General features: G+C 49.8%; 6 protein-coding genes across 6 annotated transcripts; 3 read left to right on the top strand and 3 right to left on the bottom strand.

Moving 5' to 3' along the window:
* Positions 1 to 19: 19 nt before the first annotated feature.
* On the bottom strand, positions 20 to 1,642 carry LACBIDRAFT_295079 (uncharacterized protein; the record flags this gene model as incomplete). Its single annotated transcript, XM_001885032.1, has 10 exons — positions 20 to 430; positions 487 to 593; positions 647 to 725; positions 778 to 830; positions 886 to 917; positions 969 to 1,027; positions 1,084 to 1,168; positions 1,225 to 1,329; positions 1,382 to 1,409; positions 1,459 to 1,642. The coding sequence occupies 10 exons, from the start codon at positions 1,640 to 1,642 to the stop codon at positions 407 to 409; spliced, it is 756 nt and encodes a 251-aa protein (XP_001885067.1). The 3' UTR covers positions 20 to 406.
* A 628-nt stretch (positions 1,643 to 2,270) lies between these two features.
* On the top strand, positions 2,271 to 4,711 carry LACBIDRAFT_330767 (uncharacterized protein; the record flags this gene model as incomplete). The annotated part of the gene is made up of 9 exons (XM_001885124.1): positions 2,271 to 2,392; positions 2,415 to 2,511; positions 2,787 to 2,841; positions 2,914 to 2,988; positions 3,025 to 3,134; positions 3,267 to 3,297; positions 3,570 to 3,592; positions 3,636 to 4,574; positions 4,649 to 4,711. The coding sequence occupies 9 exons, from the start codon at positions 2,271 to 2,273 to the stop codon at positions 4,709 to 4,711; spliced, it is 1,515 nt and encodes a 504-aa protein (XP_001885159.1).
* Positions 4,712 to 5,424: 713 nt separating this feature from the next.
* Positions 5,425 to 6,696, top strand: LACBIDRAFT_295078 (uncharacterized protein; the record flags this gene model as incomplete). Its single annotated transcript, XM_001885123.1, has 4 exons — positions 5,425 to 6,024; positions 6,090 to 6,439; positions 6,577 to 6,592; positions 6,650 to 6,696. The coding sequence occupies exons 1-4, from the start codon at positions 5,502 to 5,504 to the stop codon at positions 6,694 to 6,696; spliced, it is 936 nt and encodes a 311-aa protein (XP_001885158.1). The 5' UTR covers positions 5,425 to 5,501.
* A 161-nt stretch (positions 6,697 to 6,857) lies between these two features.
* LACBIDRAFT_330765 (uncharacterized protein) lies at positions 6,858 to 11,167 on the bottom strand (the record flags this gene model as incomplete). The annotated part of the gene is made up of 10 exons (XM_001885031.1): positions 6,858 to 8,630; positions 8,677 to 8,829; positions 8,880 to 8,954; positions 9,014 to 9,191; positions 9,356 to 9,443; positions 9,536 to 9,640; positions 9,708 to 9,719; positions 9,914 to 9,916; positions 9,981 to 10,200; positions 10,577 to 11,167. The coding sequence occupies 10 exons, from the start codon at positions 11,165 to 11,167 to the stop codon at positions 6,858 to 6,860; spliced, it is 3,198 nt and encodes a 1,065-aa protein (XP_001885066.1).
* Positions 11,168 to 11,415: 248 nt separating this feature from the next.
* On the top strand, positions 11,416 to 15,343 carry LACBIDRAFT_304805 (uncharacterized protein; the record flags this gene model as incomplete). The annotated part of the gene is made up of 2 exons (XM_001885122.1): positions 11,416 to 12,254; positions 12,304 to 15,343. The coding sequence occupies 2 exons, from the start codon at positions 11,416 to 11,418 to the stop codon at positions 15,341 to 15,343; spliced, it is 3,879 nt and encodes a 1,292-aa protein (XP_001885157.1).
* A 169-nt stretch (positions 15,344 to 15,512) lies between these two features.
* LACBIDRAFT_304804 (uncharacterized protein) lies at positions 15,513 to 16,715 on the bottom strand (the record flags this gene model as incomplete). The annotated part of the gene is made up of 1 exon (XM_001885030.1): positions 15,513 to 16,715. One exon carries the CDS (start codon positions 16,713 to 16,715, stop codon positions 15,513 to 15,515), a length of 1,203 nt encoding a protein of 400 aa, XP_001885065.1.
* Between the last annotated feature and the right edge of the window lie 401 nt (positions 16,716 to 17,116).

Here is a 17,116-nt window from a genome sequence, read left to right as displayed (position 1 = left end):
CGTTAATGCATAGTCTGTATATATCAAGTTGTCCAATTGAAATTAACTAAAGAGTAGATTGAAGTGTCCCACCGTCGGAACGACATACTTGTCCGAGCGTAAAAATTGAGTCTGCGTAAATTTCGTATGTATATGCAGTCCATAAGGTCAAGAAATGAGAGGGAATACACGAGCACGTGTGTAGTATAGTCCAAGGGAATGTGTCCATTCGGGGAAAAAGAGCGGGCGGAATGTGCATACTTATATCATACGGAAAAACGCTGTTAAAATTAGTGTGAGTATGATGTCCGAACACGGGGTGTGTGATAATTCGTATTGTGGGGTAGGAGGGTTGGAGATAGTGTGTTGTTCGACACGCCAGGTGGTTTGAGGCCTTGGGACTCTGGCTCGAGACAGATTTCCAAGGTTAGTTTGTAAAGACGAAAAATTGCTAGATCACAGTCAGCGTGAGCTAATAAAAATGAAAAGAGCGAAAAGATGGCGTACAACGACATAGGCCGCGGGATGGGCGCTCTGGAATTTCGCTACGTCGCCAGTGATCTGAATGTAGCCAGAACCGTTGGGGTCGTAAACGAGATATGTAGGAGCCTTGCCTACGGAAAAAACGGATCAGATAGTAACGGTGGACGCTGAAGAGGTGCCTTACCTCCGTTGGAGTTGACCCATTGAGGGGTAAGCTCCTTGGTTCCAGTGTTGTAGGCCCAGATGGAGGACTCCGACTTGGGCTGTGAATGACGTGAGGCGACGCTCGAGAAAGGAGGGGCAGAAAGGACGCACGAATGATGAGCTATAGGAGTTTCCTACGGTGCTAGCAACGGAGTTGGCATTGACTGCAGACGATGAAATCAGTTTCGGTGGAAAAGGAGCTAGGCGGAAATTTCATACTATACTTTGTGGCAACCAAAGCGTTTGCGATGCTAGAAAGCTTCAGTAACAAGATCTTTTGAGATCTTCAACTTTCAACTCACGAGCTACCCCCCGTCAGGTCATTGCCAGCGAAGCCGAGGTAAGGGTATGTGCTAGAGCTCTGTGGGGTCGTCTTCGGTGAGACTTAAGGCGATAAGTAGGGCATAAAGATCGTACGGTAATGGACACATCGAAGGGATTTGAAGGAGTGCTCGAGAATGTGATGCGCATGGCGCTGTTCTTGCTGCTCGTGATACCATATCTATCCACAATTTTTTTAGTAATTGGGGACGACATATTAATTTTCAAATCCCCCACGCTTTGATAGATCCGGAGACGGTGTCTTGCTTGAGGTAGCCGATGAGGTTTCCGCTGCTCTTACGGTACACCTTGATGTACTCTTGATCGTGGTCCTCGCAACCACTGCGTGCAATTGTTAGTCGTCGAGATGGGTGGCGCGTAGTGTAAGACGTACGGAGAACTTGAAGTGCGAGTTCGCTTCTCTGGAGGAATGAGGGTCAAATTCGCATCCAGGAGAGATTTGGGACGTACCTTGGACGCGTGTGGGATCTCTCCTGACGGGTGGGAGAGGGGTGAGGCCTGCAGACAACCGAGCAGCGTTGGTTCGTAACTCTGGAACGTTCGGCACTTGGCTTTGACGCTTGACCTGAAGACGAGCAGTGGCCGAAGAAAGAGCCAGGAAGAGAAGTACGAGGATACTCCGAAGATGGAACATTAGAGGTATAATTAGGTCGAGGTGGAGGAGAAGGAGACTGTAGAGGAAAGGGTGTGAGGGACAAAGTCGTTAGGAGAAGTATGATACAATCAACCGAGAGCATTGTGCTATAAATGCTTATCACGCTGAGGCACAAGGAATTGGACCTCGCAAGGGTCAAACGCCGAAAAATGACGGGATCAACCAAGATCGACGGAATACAACAATCCATAGATGGGAAGTGACTGATCTGGTAATTGCGATTGCGGCAGTTGTTGTAATTATTGTCCCATGGTCCTTACGCGCTAAGTGGCCATTGTTGGGCTCGAGCTTCAACCAGTAGAAGGCCCACGTTTCCGCATTCGTGATAACAACCAATTCCTTCACGGATGTCGCTCCGGAAATCTATCAACGTGAAATTTCAAAATGTTTGATCAATGTTTGATCGACCACTGGCAAGCCGCCTCCGCATCATTTTGACAACAAATTTTAAAGGGCAGATGAGTCGGTTCGCTCGATGTGCGAGGAGGTGAAGAACGAGTGACAAGAAATCTAAAGTCTGGAACAAGTCTGGTAGGGTAAGTGGTGTCGACGTTGAAGGAGTTGGCAAAGGAGTGTTGTGTTCCCATACGTTTGCCAAACATAAATCATGTGGCCCTCGGGACTCGGGACTCGGAAGTCACCGTATGTACCACACGACCACGCTCTCAGTGGGCATATTCTTCGATTCTGGAACTCTGCATCATCCTCCCTGCCACTTCACCGCAGGGTGTAAGTATGGTGGACCCGACAGAAAGTCAGGCACTGGCAGCGCTCGTAACTGTGGTTGTTTTGGTTGGAATCCCCACCAAATTACTTTGAAATTACTGGAAGATAATATGGACTGGAAGGTGCGCCCTGCATCTCACCGACTCACCGCTGAATCCCTAACTATCTTTTTTGTGTATACCCGCTAGTTTCTGCGATGGTGAGAGTATGTCAAACACTGACCTCAATATTTTTTGTAAAGGTCCCATGACAAGCTTCGTAAAATACACATATTTATTCGCTCGGTACTTTGCGATTGTCGCTCAAACGTGCGCTTTTTCTCTTGCTGCCAACAGCTAGTAACCACCTTATAGCACCTCATAGATTCATCCGTTGAGCCTAGCTTCAATTATATCAGTTTAGTCCTACCCCTCTCTCGGTTGCCGGTTTCAAGTTCAATTTGCAAAAAAATGGTACGCCTACCAACCGCAATCTTTTCGCTCATCTTCGCCTCCACTGATGTGATTTTGATGCTTCGTGGTCAGTTCGCGCTTGTTTTCTTGCTCGGATTCTCCGAGCTATCCCTTGCGGTGTACACTTTCCATCGCAAATCGAGATCTGTGGGTCGGAGTATGATATTACTTCTCGTTTTTCAGACGACTCTTTCATGCGTCTGTGGCCTTCTGTGGCTGTAGTTGAACCATCAACTCACTCGAGTATATATATGATGCGGCCTTCATATCCCTCTCAATTCCGATTAAATTGGGTCCGTATATTCTTACATGGTATCCTCCTCCAGTTTGTCCTCATTGAAAAAGTAGTGTTGGCATTGTCGTATCTCAACTGGTCATTTGGATTTTGACCCTCGTGAAATGCGATTGCTAACCTTGTGCTATAGGACGGGATATGGGCATTTTCACTAGTCCGCAGTATGTCGTTCTCGAAAGAAACTTGTTGAATTTTTCATGGTGGTAATTCATTCTCTATCCAAGATGTTACAACTCAATTGGTCTTTTGGTGCGTTGCATCTCCTGCAACAATTTATTCTCATATATGTCGATTTAAATCTGAATTTAACAAGATTCGGTAAATTTGAAGATCTGGACATCCGATTGCAGAGTAAGGCGAAGCACAGCCTCAAGGCCTCAAACGTTGTTTGTCTTACGTAAGCGCCTTCAAGTTGAACGTTAACTTCTTTTAGATCTGTCACACCAATTCCAAAGGGTACGCTTTTCGTAGTGGTCACTCTTGAGCGTTGGCTCACTAGCGCCGCGCGCGGGCGGCCCTCTATCAGATGGGATCTTCACATTCGAAGTCCAAGGGTTTTAAGGCATCAACAACTGTTGAAGAACCCGCGACCGTCACTACCGTCAAGAAATCGAAGCGTCGCGACCATCCACTTGAATGGGAGGTGTTATACTTGCGGCGATGCTTGCTTTTCTATATTCCCGTTGAGCTGGTCGACCTGATCATCGATCACGCTCAGTATTGGCCCCGGACCTCTTCGTCAGAATACAAGCCTGATTTCAATAGGCTCTCTGCCACGAACGATTCACCCAAAAACAATTCACATTGGCTCTACGTACTGGTTGATTTGGAAGAAAGGGAACGAGAGATACAGGAATTCCGAAAGAAGTTGTTGCCAGTGGGGACGAAGAAGTGGAATGGCTTGAAGTTTAGCAGGAAGGAGAAAGTATCGAGTTTTCTGCTGCCAAAGGCGATACGGAAGGTGAAGAAGGTGGTGTTCAGGATTTGGAGTCATGACCAAGGATGGGGGGCCGAACCGAATGAACCCCATTTGACAGGTCCTAAGATTCTGTTAATAATCGTTCAATATGGATCGCTGACCCCCGTCTTTACAGCTTATGAAGGATCCTTCACATGGTTCGAAGCTGCGATATGTCCAAGCGAAGAATTGAAGCCAGGTCGGCCTTTATGGGAGATAGAGTACCCTGTTTCGGCAGACGTAGCCGACCCGCTCACCCTTGCCCCAAGAAAGGCGGGTGAATGGAAAATTTGGCATTTACAGAGTAATGTTCGTGCTTCGCCGTATGAAGCCCTGCACGAAATTGTTTGGACAGACAGGGACGATGATTCCCAACCTGCTACATCTTGGAATCTAAAAAAGACCGGTAGTGGCGCTGGTACCGGATTCGTGCGCTCGATTCAACCTCGAGATGTAATCGCCGTGGTCGCCAGAGCGAGGGTGAGTCCGTCATATATCATTCCAAGATGCATATTACATATGCTTATGACTTGGAAATGGTTGGATAATATCAGTTTCCTGGTTGGGCGAATTACGTTCGCAGAGTTGAGGTGGAGATGTTTTACACTATTTCTTAGCCAGGAGGATTTTATCCGAGTCGACGCGTATCTTGTCACTGTTGGATTGAGTCCAAGTCAAGTCCAAGTATTGCAGTTAACATTTAGCTTAATCTCGTTGGTTATTACTCATTTTTTCCCCCGTTTTTCAAGCGTTTTACCTCAACGCCTTTCATTTGGACGACAGAATTGATCACCATGCACCAACTTGAACATTTAATCCAGAGATATTTACAGCGTAAAATAAATAAATAGTCGAGTACCTCACACGTCATCTCTTTCAATACCTCGAAGCCTGGCACGCCCCACTGACCTCACAAGCTTCCTTGCCGAAAAAATTATGCCACCATTTCTCCCTCTCCCTCCCCAACACCGCTGATACGCCCTCAAGGCCTCAAGCTCAAGCCTAAGCCTAGACATATGCACATCCAGTGCCCTCACAAGCCCCGCGGCCCATCTGTACCGGACACACAGTATCCATCGCCGCGATGTCGGTCGACGAAGGAAACAGCCTGATCATCCCCTCCGTACACACCTTGACCCTCTGCCACAGAGTACCCATTTTTTTCCCCGCGATAGCCATCATTCGAGCTCTTCGAAGAGCTCGCCAGCGAATTTAATGACTCAGCGAAGCACACAGCCTTGACCAACGTTTTAACTTATTTACAGGACTTTGGGAACTTGAATACTACATAAGCGCCTACAAGTTGATTGATCAGTGACTCCTCTCTTACATCGATTCCAAAAGGCACGCTCTTTCTAGTGGTCACTGTTAAGCATTGGCTCACTAGCTCGAGCTGCCTTCTATCAGATGGGATCTTCCCATTCAAAGTCCAAGGGATTCAAGGCATCAACAACTGTCGAGGAACTGGCGACCGCCACTGGCAGTACCGTCAAGAAACCGAAGCGTCGCAACCATCCACTTGAGTGGGAGGTGTTGTACTTGCGGCGATGCTTGCTGTTCTTTATTCCCGTTGAGCTGGTCGACCTGATCATCGACCACGCTCAGTATTGGCCCCAGACCTCTTGGTTCCTAGGATATAAGCCTGATTTTACGCTCCCTTTCACGAGGCATTCAGCCGACAACAATTCACATTGGCTCTACGTTCAGTGTGGACCGATTGATTTGGAAGAAAAAGAACGAGCGATACAGGTTCGAGAGAAGTTGTTGGCGAAGAAGAAGTGGAGTGATTTCAAGTTTAGCAGGAAGGAGAAAGTATCGAATGTGGCAGCAGAAAAGGAGAAGCCAAAGGCGATACGGAAGGTGAAGAAAGTGGTGTTTAGGATTTGGAGCCATGACCAAGGACGGGGTGCTCAGGAACCCCATTTGACAGGTACCGGTCCTCAAAGATTATGCTATAAATTGCTTGATATTGATCACTGTTCTCCGTCTTTGCAGGTTACGAAGCATCTTTCACATGGTTCGAAGCTGCGATATGTCCAGGCGAAGAACTGCCAAAGGGGCCGATGGGGTCTGTAAGGGATCTAGACTACCCTCTTTTGGAAGACGTGGTCGACCCACTCACGCTTCCCCCAAGAAAGGCGGGTGTATGGAAAATCTGGCATTTACAAAGTAATATTCGTGGTTCGGCAGACGAAGCCCTGCACGAAATTGTTTGGACCGACAGGGATGATGAATCCCAAACCGCTACATCGTGGAACCCGAAAGAGACCGGTAGTGGTGCTGGCACCGGATTCGTGCGCTCGATTCAACCTCGAGATGTAATCGCCGTGGTCGCCAGAGCGAGGGTGAGTCCGTCATATATCATTCCAAGATGCATACTGCATATGCTTATGACTTGAAAATGGTTGGATATTATTAGTTTCCTGGTTGGGTGAATTACGTTCGCAGAGTCGAGGTGGAGATGTACTACACTATTTCTTAGCCAAGAGGATTAGTCGGTGCGTATGTTCAACTTGTCACTGACCTGTTTATCGAATTGAGTCCGACTACTGCAGAACCATTTAGTGTTTTCCCTAAGCGCCTTTTCTTTTGGGAGAGATGAGGGAGAAATGGGGTGGCACAATTGATCACCATGCAATAACATTTAATCCGGTTGTCAGAGATAAATAGCAATACCAAGTTCCAACACAACGAGGATATAAGTATGTCTAATGTACTTATTACATATCGCACGTAAAATAAATAAATAGTTGAGTACCGCCCTCACCCGTCATCTCTTCCAATACCCTCGAAACCACTGACCAAAAAAGCCCACTCCCCAACCTCACAAGCTTCCTCCCCGAAAAAATCATGCCACCATTTCTCCCTCTCCCTCCCCAACACCGCCGCCGCTCCCCCAAGCCTAGACATATGCACATCCAGTGCCCTCACAAGCCCTGCTGCCTTGGCCATTTGTACCGGACACACAGTATCCAGCGCCGCGATGTCGATTGAAGAAGGAAACAGCCTGATCATCCCCTCCGTACACACCTTCACCCTCTCCCACCTCCCCATTTCTTTCCCCCGCGATAGCCATACTTCGAGCTCTTCAAAGAGCCCGCCAGCGAGTCTGATGTGGTCGAGGTTGAGGCCGAGGCCGAGGTCGGGTGGCTCTGCGTCGATGGCGTTCGTTGATTGTCGAAGGTTGGGAAGAGGGGGTGGGGGTGGAGTGAGTAATTGGCGGAGGAGAGCCCAAGCCATGACGACGTCTAGGGTGCGTAGTGAGTCTCGTGTGATGAGGGACTTGACGCAAAGTAAGGACTGGATGATGATTTCCTCCGTGTTCAACTGGGCCGCGGCTCCAGTGTTGACTGACGGGGCCAACAAAGGCCTGGACGCCAGATCCTGCAGGATCTGGGAGAGCCAGTCGTAGAATGGCCCGGGCACATCTTGCGTATTCAATATCCGGATCACCGTCTCCACATACCCCGTTTTCAGAACCGGGTGCCTGTCCTGGTGCAAGTGCAGATAATACGCGGCTACAATGTCGCGTTTTTGCATCTCGTTCGGGGAGAACCGGTCATCCATCATCACTCTGAACGTGGCGTTGTCGATGAGCCCTACTTTGAGGTAGAACTCGGATATCGTAGCTGCCGCAGCAGGAATGTCTAGGTCTGCGAGGGAATAGTAGACGGGGTATATCGCCTCGACGCTTTGTGCGAATGTATTGTTTATCCAGTGGAGGCCATGAACGACGTCGTCGGAATCCCGGGTGGTCTTGGGTGTGCCCCAGGAAATATCTTCGGCATCGCGAAGGTTGCGCCAGCGCATGTCGTATGCAAGCCAGCTGTTGTCGTCGGAAGATTTCAACAGGCGGTGGAACCGCGTTGAATCAAAGGCTGACCATGGTGGGTTGAAGGAGCTGATCAGCCAGAAGAACCAGTGCCCAGCGCGGTAGAAGAGCCACGACTGCGGGGATTTGTAAGGGCACTGGGCAACACGGAGGTGTTTGTCTTTTGTCAAGGCGTGTTGCAGGGTAGGGAGGGCTGTGGTCGCTATCAGGAAGAGCATGACCAGCCCAACTGCTGCGGAGACGCATGCTGCCACGAGGGTGTTGAGGGACCAGAGGAGGTCGAGGAGACCAATGAAGAAGAGGACGAGGGATAGTTGGAGGAGGAGGGGGAGAATGGAGAGGATGTCGGGGACGTGCCATTCAATCAGCCCCTCGTATCGCATTTGACGAAGGGCCACGGCGTCTTTGTGAGGGAGGGCTGCATCGCGTTGGAATTCTCGGAGCCACTGTAGGCACAGGATACCGACTAGCACAGTTGTCAGGCTGACTGTGAGACTGAGGAACCAGACTACATTGATCCGGATTTGAGCTTGAGTGACGGTGAACTCTGGGATGGCAAGGGATGGTGGTAAGGGATTGGTAGAGTTTGCGAGTTGTGTTGCGATGAAGCTGAGAAGTCGGGCTGAAGAATCCTGGGATTGTTTGCCTAGCCATTGATAGGATTGCGTAGTGAAAGCGGTTACGGCTCCTGAGAAGAGACCAGCCTGTTCTGTGTTAGTTTAGCATTAAACCTGGGCATCATAAACGTACGAAGATCAACAATTTATCCACCTCATCTTTCCAGGCATCGCACATTTCGTTGTCGTACTTCTCCGCCATCGCGTTACACTTCTGCCACCCATCCCCATTCTTTGGCATATCATAGCGCCGTGTATCACCGGAGCGCCATGGTTTCTCGCCAGTCTAAAGAGAGGTTTTGAGTGGGATCTGTAAGATGCATGACGTCGACGAACCTGTTCCTGGACCTCCGCCTGAGAGGGGGGAAACGGAGAGTGTGACTTGGAAGGCCTGCTTCGTTTAGAAGAAGCCTAAAATTTGTCTGAAGAGTCAAAAAGGCGCATGAAGACCTTGCGACTTAGAGACCAACGTAATCGTGAGGATTGTCTGCAGGCGAAGCCTGGTCGAAGCTGAATCGGAGAGGAGTCTTCTCAATTGGGTTCCAGTCTCCAGGGGTATAGTCTTCCCCAACTTGAGTGGTATTGGAGTCCATCCTGTTGACCTGTCTTTCCAGGTCAGGACCGAAGGCAGACATGTGGGCGCCAAATCTATAGAAAGGATATGAAAATGAGGAATTACGTCGAGTTAAGGAGATGCGTCTACCTTGAAGAACGCCGACTTTATTGGAGGCGTTGAGAACGATGCAGGACGATGATGGCGCAGAGAATGAAGAAATTCAGGGCCGCTGCTGACGCCCATGTTATTTTCGCACCGCCCCCGTATTGCCAGAAGTTGCAAGGATACAAAGCGCCTTGAAGCTTGAATTAAGGAATCCATATCCTTGTAAATGTAAATCATACCTGGCGTATTGTTAACTAGAAGTGTTTTTCACCATTACAGTGAACCTGGAAATCGAATAGTAAGAGTAGATCTCGATTTTCGATCTACGTACTTTTTGAAGCGGAGTTGTAAATATTGTCATGTGACCGACGCGTCATAAAGTTTTCGCAATTTGAATTATGCATCTCCCCCCTTCCCAGCGCGAACGAGTTTTGTACTATGATACAATTGAAGACCTTGAAGCTTGATTAGGTTTGCAAAACTTGAACCATTCGGTCACTTACATGTACGACTGACTTGTAGCATACAAGGCAGAAAAGGTGAGTCACCCTATAACTTCATGAAAGTTCAGTTGTTGTTGGCTGATATCATTAGAAGGTCTCCATTTGCACAAGGATATATCGCTGCTAAAAAGATAGGGTTGGAAAATTTTTGCGTGAGCTAACCGACGCGTTATGGCGCTGAATGCTTTCAAAAATTAAGTACTCACGTTCTGCGAAGTAAATTTTAGGCTGCAAATGCTATGTGGTTCCGTCACCTCCTGCTGAACGTCGCACGTTTCCCGCAGCTATGAACGCAACCGCCGTTCTGTTCGGGCCGAAATTTTTTCTTCTTTTCTACGTCGTCTTCGGGCTGTCCAGACTCTCCACCCCTTGAGAACAACGGCAATTCCATCCCTTGGTTTTCCCGAACCAAGGTAACTGGGTTACAGCTTCTAACATGGTTCTTAGCGACTTGGAACGTAACGTCACTTGACACTATCGCAAGAGGGTGTGTCTGAATGCAAAACGTCTACATAATACGTGAAACTTTGTCACCCTCTGCCACCACCTATTGGCTATCGCTAACTCGACAATACGACCTGTCCTCGTTCCCCAATTTCAGCTAGGGTAAGCTCTCCAAACTCATCGTCGTCATCGTCGTCATCCGAGTCCTCATCACTCAGTTCATCCCCTACCCCATCCTCGCCCCGCATGGACAAATGATTCCATAAAGCGCGCTTCTCACCTCCCAGCTTTAACTTGCTCTCCACTATAAAAGACAACGGTTTCCCAACGCTCCTCTTTATTCTTTTCTTCAGCATAACAACGTCGTACGCCACCGCGAACACCGTCTGGTCCTCCAAAACCTCCCCTCGTGCCACCCTACGCACATTCCTCCCCAGCCCCCCTCCAACCTCCGCGTTGATACCCAACCCAGCTTGTCCGCCATCCAACGGAATCGAGCCGAGCATCTGCATATCCTGCTTCCCCCACACTGACCTAATCCACTCCGTCTTCCCCGACACCGTCAAGAAACCCGTGATCATAAAACACAGATTCTCCCTGCTCGTCCGCATAAGCTGCGCAACCTCCATCCGACACTCCTCGTCAGCGATCAGCAAAGCAAACACATCCGGGATCTGTTCCATCGCATAACACAAAATCTCCTCAGCTTTGATGCTCAGTGCCTGGCCTTGCTCCGTCCCTGCGCTAGCGGATAACGAGAGCGCACCCATGAGCCCTTTGAGCCGAGCTGCTACTGAGGCGTCGGACGCGGCGAGAGCGACTTGGTTTGGCGAGAGTGGGATGGGATCGGGGGTGAGGCCTGGTGCGATTGAGGATGGAAGTCGTGTTTTGGGTCGGTAGCTGCGGATTGGATTTGAGGGGTCGGTGATGAATAGGCCCATTAGACGGGGGATGTACTCTTTGGAGATTGGAATTGGGAGGATGAAGAAACGGCCAGAGGTGCGGGATAGGCCCATTTTTGGCGGCTGGGGTGCGAGGGTGAAGGTGCTCTGGCAGTTGAATCGCTCTCTGGAGCTGATTCGACGGGAGTGAAATTGTACAAGTCGAGGGGCAATCGTGGTCGCTATCAGTAAGCGGATCCTGTGCAAGCGCAGTCCCTGCAGGCACCGCTGTAACTTCTATTTATGTAAGTGGACCCAGCCTCCATTCTCCTTCCCCGCTTCCACCAGGTTTTCACCCTCCACCTTAATCAAACTGCCCGCGCATGGGTACCACCTCCCATCTGCTGCAAGTCACCAGCCTTCCCTCCTCCTCGCACGATTCTATATCATGGACAATCCAACTTACGCTCAATGGCAACATGACCCAACCCGAACTGCCCTTTCGCATTCCAGTTGATGTTCAGGAAGAAGCGGAAGTGTTTTGGTACCTCGAGAACTACACGAAGTCTCCTTTTGACGCTGACCGCGCGGCCAAAGCGGTGCGTCTGATGAAGAAGTACACTGCCTCGCTTGTTGAGCAGCTGCATCTCGAGGACGTGATTTCGGGATTGAAAGTCCAGGATGGTGATGAGGACCAGAGCATTTTGATGCTGGATGTTGTGGAAATGAGGGAGGACTCTAAAGGGATACATTCGTCGCCTTCAATCCAACGAGTTTTGTGGGAGCTGTTGGAACAACCCTCCTTGTGGTCGACCAAGGTCCTAGTCAGGCGTCGACTTGCGCTTCCCAATACCACCTCGACTCCCCGAAACGGTCACCTTCGACTCTGGAAGCCTTTTAACTCCCCCTCGGAATCACACTATTCCCTCAACCTCTTACTTGTCATTGCACGCGACCTCGACCCTAACAAACCTGAAGTTGACCCAACTATCAGTCTTAAACCACTAATCGCACTACAGGATGAACTCCGAGAAGCTGTTGGGGTCAAGCCGCGGCTGTCCTTGGAAATAGTTCGGCCTGGTACATACGCAGCATTACGGAAACATCTACAGATTGCTACCATGAGGCATGGCAAGGGGTATCATCACCTGGTGCATTTCGACATGCATGGTGTTTTGCGGACGCGCTCGACGGACAAGAACAACGCCTCTTCCTCCACCCAGTACGTTCTTCCCATTAAGCAACGCGAATGTCTGGCTCAACTCTTGCAGGCCGCTTACAGCCGGCCTATCATTTGCCCCTAAGACCCACGGATCCCCAATGGACTTCATCCCCGCCCGCAAAGTCGCCATCCTCCTCCGCGACCACGGCATCCGCCTCGTCGTCTCCAACGCATGTCAATCTGCAAACGCACGAACTGCAGGTACCGACGCCAATTTAGCTCGGGTGTTCATTGAGGAAGGGATTAGCAACGTTGCGGCGATGCAAGCGGACGTGATGAGTGGTTCCGCGACGTCATTCAGTGCAAATTTCTATCGGGGTTTCTTGCAGAGGGGTCTATCGTTTTCTGAAGCAGTCCATGCGTCCCGGGAGGAATTGAGGAAGGATGGGATTCGGAGCGCGAGGTTTGGGTTGGAGGTTGCGCTTGAGGATTGGATGGTGCCTGTGACCTACCTCTGTGGTGCTGACGCGAGGATTATGCCGCCAGAAATGACTCCATCTGAAGACTTTAAAGTTCCAGCGTCAATACTCCCTTCTTTTTTTTCGTCATTGGCCGGCTTCACCACAACTCCCCCCGCTGCCAGCATCGATCTGATTGGTCGTGGGCGAGACGCTCTTAACATCGAGAAAGACTTGATCGAGTCTAAAATCCTCATTGTCACGGGACAGGCGGGTGTGGGGAAAACGGCCCTTCTGCGCCATCTTGCGGGCGTTTGGAGAGCTACAAAGTTTGCGGAACGGGTGATCTATGTTGATTTTGCTCAACCGCCGTTTCTGGTGACCGTTTCCGAAGCAATTGAACGGGCGAAGAGTGGTGGTGGACCTATGACGTCCTTTGCTGGGAGGGTCAGTGGCTCGCTTTGGGGCTGGTGGACACAGGACAAGACAGTTACTGCGGAGGACATGGCACAATTTGTTGAGGATTGTCATGAGCACTCTTCTGTCCTTATTTTTGATAGCCTCGACCTCGCACTTTCTGCACTTTCTCCTAGGGTGCGCTCAGGATCTCTGAATGACGATCGGCGTGCGGAGTTATCAGCGCTTGTCGACCGTCTTGTCAACTCTACACTCAAACAGGGACAAAAGAAACCGATGGTAATACTGCTCGGAAGAGCTGGAGGCCTTGAATACTGGAATAACCGCTTCGAGACTATCAGCAGCCGTGTTTTCAAACTCATGCCTTTGGATCTCCCCTCCGCTGTGTCTTTGGGCGGCCGAATTCTGCAACAAGCAGGCGTGAAGACGTCGAGCTGGAACATCAAAGAGATGGAAATTCTATATAGGTTGGTTAACCTCCTGTCCCGGAACCCACTTGCGCTGGAGGTGGTCTTACCTCATGTGGTGACTGAGAAATCGTTGGCAAATTTTTATGAAACGATTCATTTCCACCTCCTCGCCTCGAGCGATATCTGGAAGTGTAAACCATCTACCCCGGGCGCTGATCGCATCTTGTACGATATCGACACATTTTTTATGCGCGCCTCTTATCAAATGCGGAATGTTCTGCGGTCGTTCAGCCTTTTTTGGATTGAAGGCCCTGCACTTCCCGTTTGTCATACCGTCCTGGCCAAGGTGTTTTCTCCTGAAACGGACGAAGATAAGTTCTGGGACGTGCTTGAGACTCACCTGCTGCTATACGCCGCCCTCGGCGCATGGGATTTGGAAGCCGCCACGAAGGGCATAGTCGAGATTCACCCGCTTTTCTCAATCTACCTCCGTAGCAAACTGTTTGGCTACCTTCCATTTGAAAAGAAGCTCGATTTCCCGACTCTTATCACGAATTTTGGACGGATGTTAGACGAGTCCCACAAATCACTTTCGCTCCAGCTTGTTGGAGGTTCCCTCGACTTTGCGTTGTTATGCAACGTCCACAAACGGTCGTTGGCTAACATTGTGACGTGTCTCAAGTGCTGCTTAGCCAACCGTACTGCGGAGGAGTGGCCTATGCAGACCGTTTACGTTTTCATCGATTCCAGTCGGTTTGCGTTCCGCGACTCCGTCCCAGATCATCTTTTTTTCTTGCAATATCTGGAACCTGCGTTGAGGTATTACGTCCTGCAATTTGGGGGTCCCCTGAAGTGTCTTGCCCCCGAAAATCTACCATTCGCGCTAAAACTGTCTAACCACCTTACTACCATGTACCTGCTCGATGCAGGTTTTGTTCCGGACAAGGCAGCACGGCAAGCGCAATATTCCCTTGAGTTGATCAAAGCATCCGAGGAGAAACACCCACCACTTTCTTATCCCCCCGACATGTTCGAAAAGCAGATGGCTTTTCGTCTGAAGGCTACTATCTCTCTTAGCCAGAGAAACTTCGCAGAAGCGGAGAAATTCTGGGACCTTCAGACCGAGTTGGAGACGTTTATTCTAGGCCCGAATGGCTATCCATCCACCGTAACCGCGGGCATGGCTACCATTAAAAAGCAGTTTGGCGACACTGCAGCTGTCGCAAATGCAATGAGCGTAATCACGAGTAATGCAGACACGGCTACGACGACGTTCCTTCCAGCCCTTGCTGAGCTCCGCCAAAAGGCGTGGTCTGAAATTGTGAAATCTATGAAAAGCGCTGGCCCTGACGAAGATTTGAGGCACAGCATGCGCCCTTACGTTCAGCACTTTACTGATCAGATATCAGGAGCGACATCCGGGGTCATGTCTCGCGTTGTGGACGTATCCAAAGACGTGGGTTACGATGTGGGATATGTTCAAGAGGAATATGATCCCCAAAGCTGGCAAAGCGACCTCGATGAAGCTCTTGATCAAGGCGATTCCGCTCGTGTGTTGAGAATCCAACAAAAACTCTTGACGGAGGATTTGCAATCGGGTAATTTCGCCAGTGCTAGAATCCATGTTGAGATGCTCCAACAGCATCTGGAAACCATTCCTAACCCTCCACAGCGTCCTGTTTATTGGATATCCCTCGTCAAAACCATGCTGGAGGCTGTCAAGGGCATGAGCGACGCTGAACGGTTGCAAGTTGCCGACGCGATACGCATGTTCAACGCCGATGAAGGCTTTGCAAGTATTTTGAAGGATATCGCTGAAAATATCGAAAGTAGAGCTGGGATTAATGGAACGAGTGTAATTTAGGCATTTTAAAGGGGAGTCATGTAAAAAAAACGAAATTTACGGTGTAAAGAATAAATTTATCTAAGGAGCAGTGGGGGAAGGAAAAGGAAAAATAAACGAAGAGTAACTTACTTACGAAGGCGCAATCGAAATTATCAAATGTTTAATCCGTCATGTCGACCCGCGAACCTCAGTCTAACCTTCCCTGCATACTCATCATTCCAGCAACAATAGATGTTTGCCTCTCATCTTTCGATTTTCCTCCCTCGTCGCAATCCAATATCGAGCCTGAGTCAGTACTCTCGATCGAGGCAACGGACAGAGCGCTTGAACTGGAAGCCCGACTGCGAGACTCGGCAGAGAGGAAGGAGGAATCCTGTGGACGATACTGAGCAAAGTTTGTCGCGGTCGGCACGGTGATGGATCGCCTCATGGAAGTACTATCCTTCCCTTTTATGTTCTTCGCAGATCGGCTAGCAGATCGGTACCGAGGCTTGGTGTTGACAAAGGAAGCGTCAATATTATTCGCGGCCTTTGCGAGCTTTGAGCTATGCGACCTGAGAACTCTGCGTGGGGTTGGAGAGCCGTCGAGGGGCCGGGATGTGCGGTGCGACGAAGGGGGCGGGGGTGGTGTCAGGCTCATGCTCACGTCGTCAGGTTGGACCGTGGCGTCTTGGGTCTTGCGCCTTTTCAATGGCCTTTTGCTCGTAAAGATGTTTTCCTCGGCTTCGTCCAAGCATTCAAGGGGTCGTGGTGGACTGCTCAAAAGCGGGAGCAACTTTTCCTGTCTTCGAGAGATACGCATTGATAGAGGGCTAGTCGGCGGTGATGGCATCGCATCCACATGCGCGTCGAAGTCGAACGTTTCATTATCCTCCTCGCCGTTTGTCACTAAAGGTCGGCACCTGACCGCCTTCGGGGCGCCAGGTACAGAGAGTTTTATACCAACGAGAACCTCAACCCAGGCGCGAATGTCAGCATCAGAGACATCCTCTTCGACTCTAAGGCGGGTGACTGGAGGAATTCGCGAGTTAAGCAGTTGCGCGACGCCGATGAGCTGTGCGCGTGACATGGTAAGGAGGTCTTCATGGCAACAGAAGGGATAAGACGGAAGCGTAGAAATGACGATGGCATCGAAAGGCTGGTCATGCTGTTGTATGGCGAGACAGGCACGTTGGCTTTGTGTTTGAGACGCTGGATGCGAATGGCTGGTCGACGCACAGTCGCTCGAAAGGGTGGCTGACGAGACTGCAGGGAATGGATTGACGTTGATCATCTCATCTTGTGGAAGTGAACGGAGGACTGAAGGGTAGATACGGGAACTCCTGTTTTCGCCAGTTCCGGAGGACGAGGATTGTCTGAGCAGTTCCAGCTTGAAGAAGAAGCGACGCATGGGTGTTAATGGGTTCACCTTCGACTTCAAGGGTTTCGATGATCTTGATTTTTTTGCCATAGGAGTCAGAAGAAAGGAAAATAGAATGAGCACGTTAGAAAAAGTCGCCAGTTAAGAGCGTATTTGGGAGGCTGACAGTCATGTTGCTTGATCAATTGTCCAGTTGAAAGTTGGTTAAAAATAGTAGAACTTAAGACGGCATTGAGATGTTAATTCGGTGATCAGTCAAAAATCCTGGCGGCCCGGGATCTGTTCTTGGATGCACAGTCCACCCCGAACTCTCCGGAGATTGTTAGTTCAAGCAAGGTGAGAGCTCTTTGTGTGCCTTGTTTCCGAAGTAACATGCTTGGTTACTAGGCCTAGAATCTGGTTTGAAGTAAACTTGAAATTTGAAATGGGTA

This window comes from Laccaria bicolor, genomic scaffold (assembly GCF_000143565.1).
Source record: "Laccaria bicolor S238N-H82 LACBIscaffold_29 genomic scaffold, whole genome shotgun sequence".
Classification (NCBI taxonomy): Eukaryota; Fungi; Basidiomycota; class Agaricomycetes; order Agaricales; family Hydnangiaceae; genus Laccaria; species Laccaria bicolor.
Note: the sequence above shows the minus strand (reverse complement) of the source record. Positions and strands in the feature narration are given on the sequence as shown.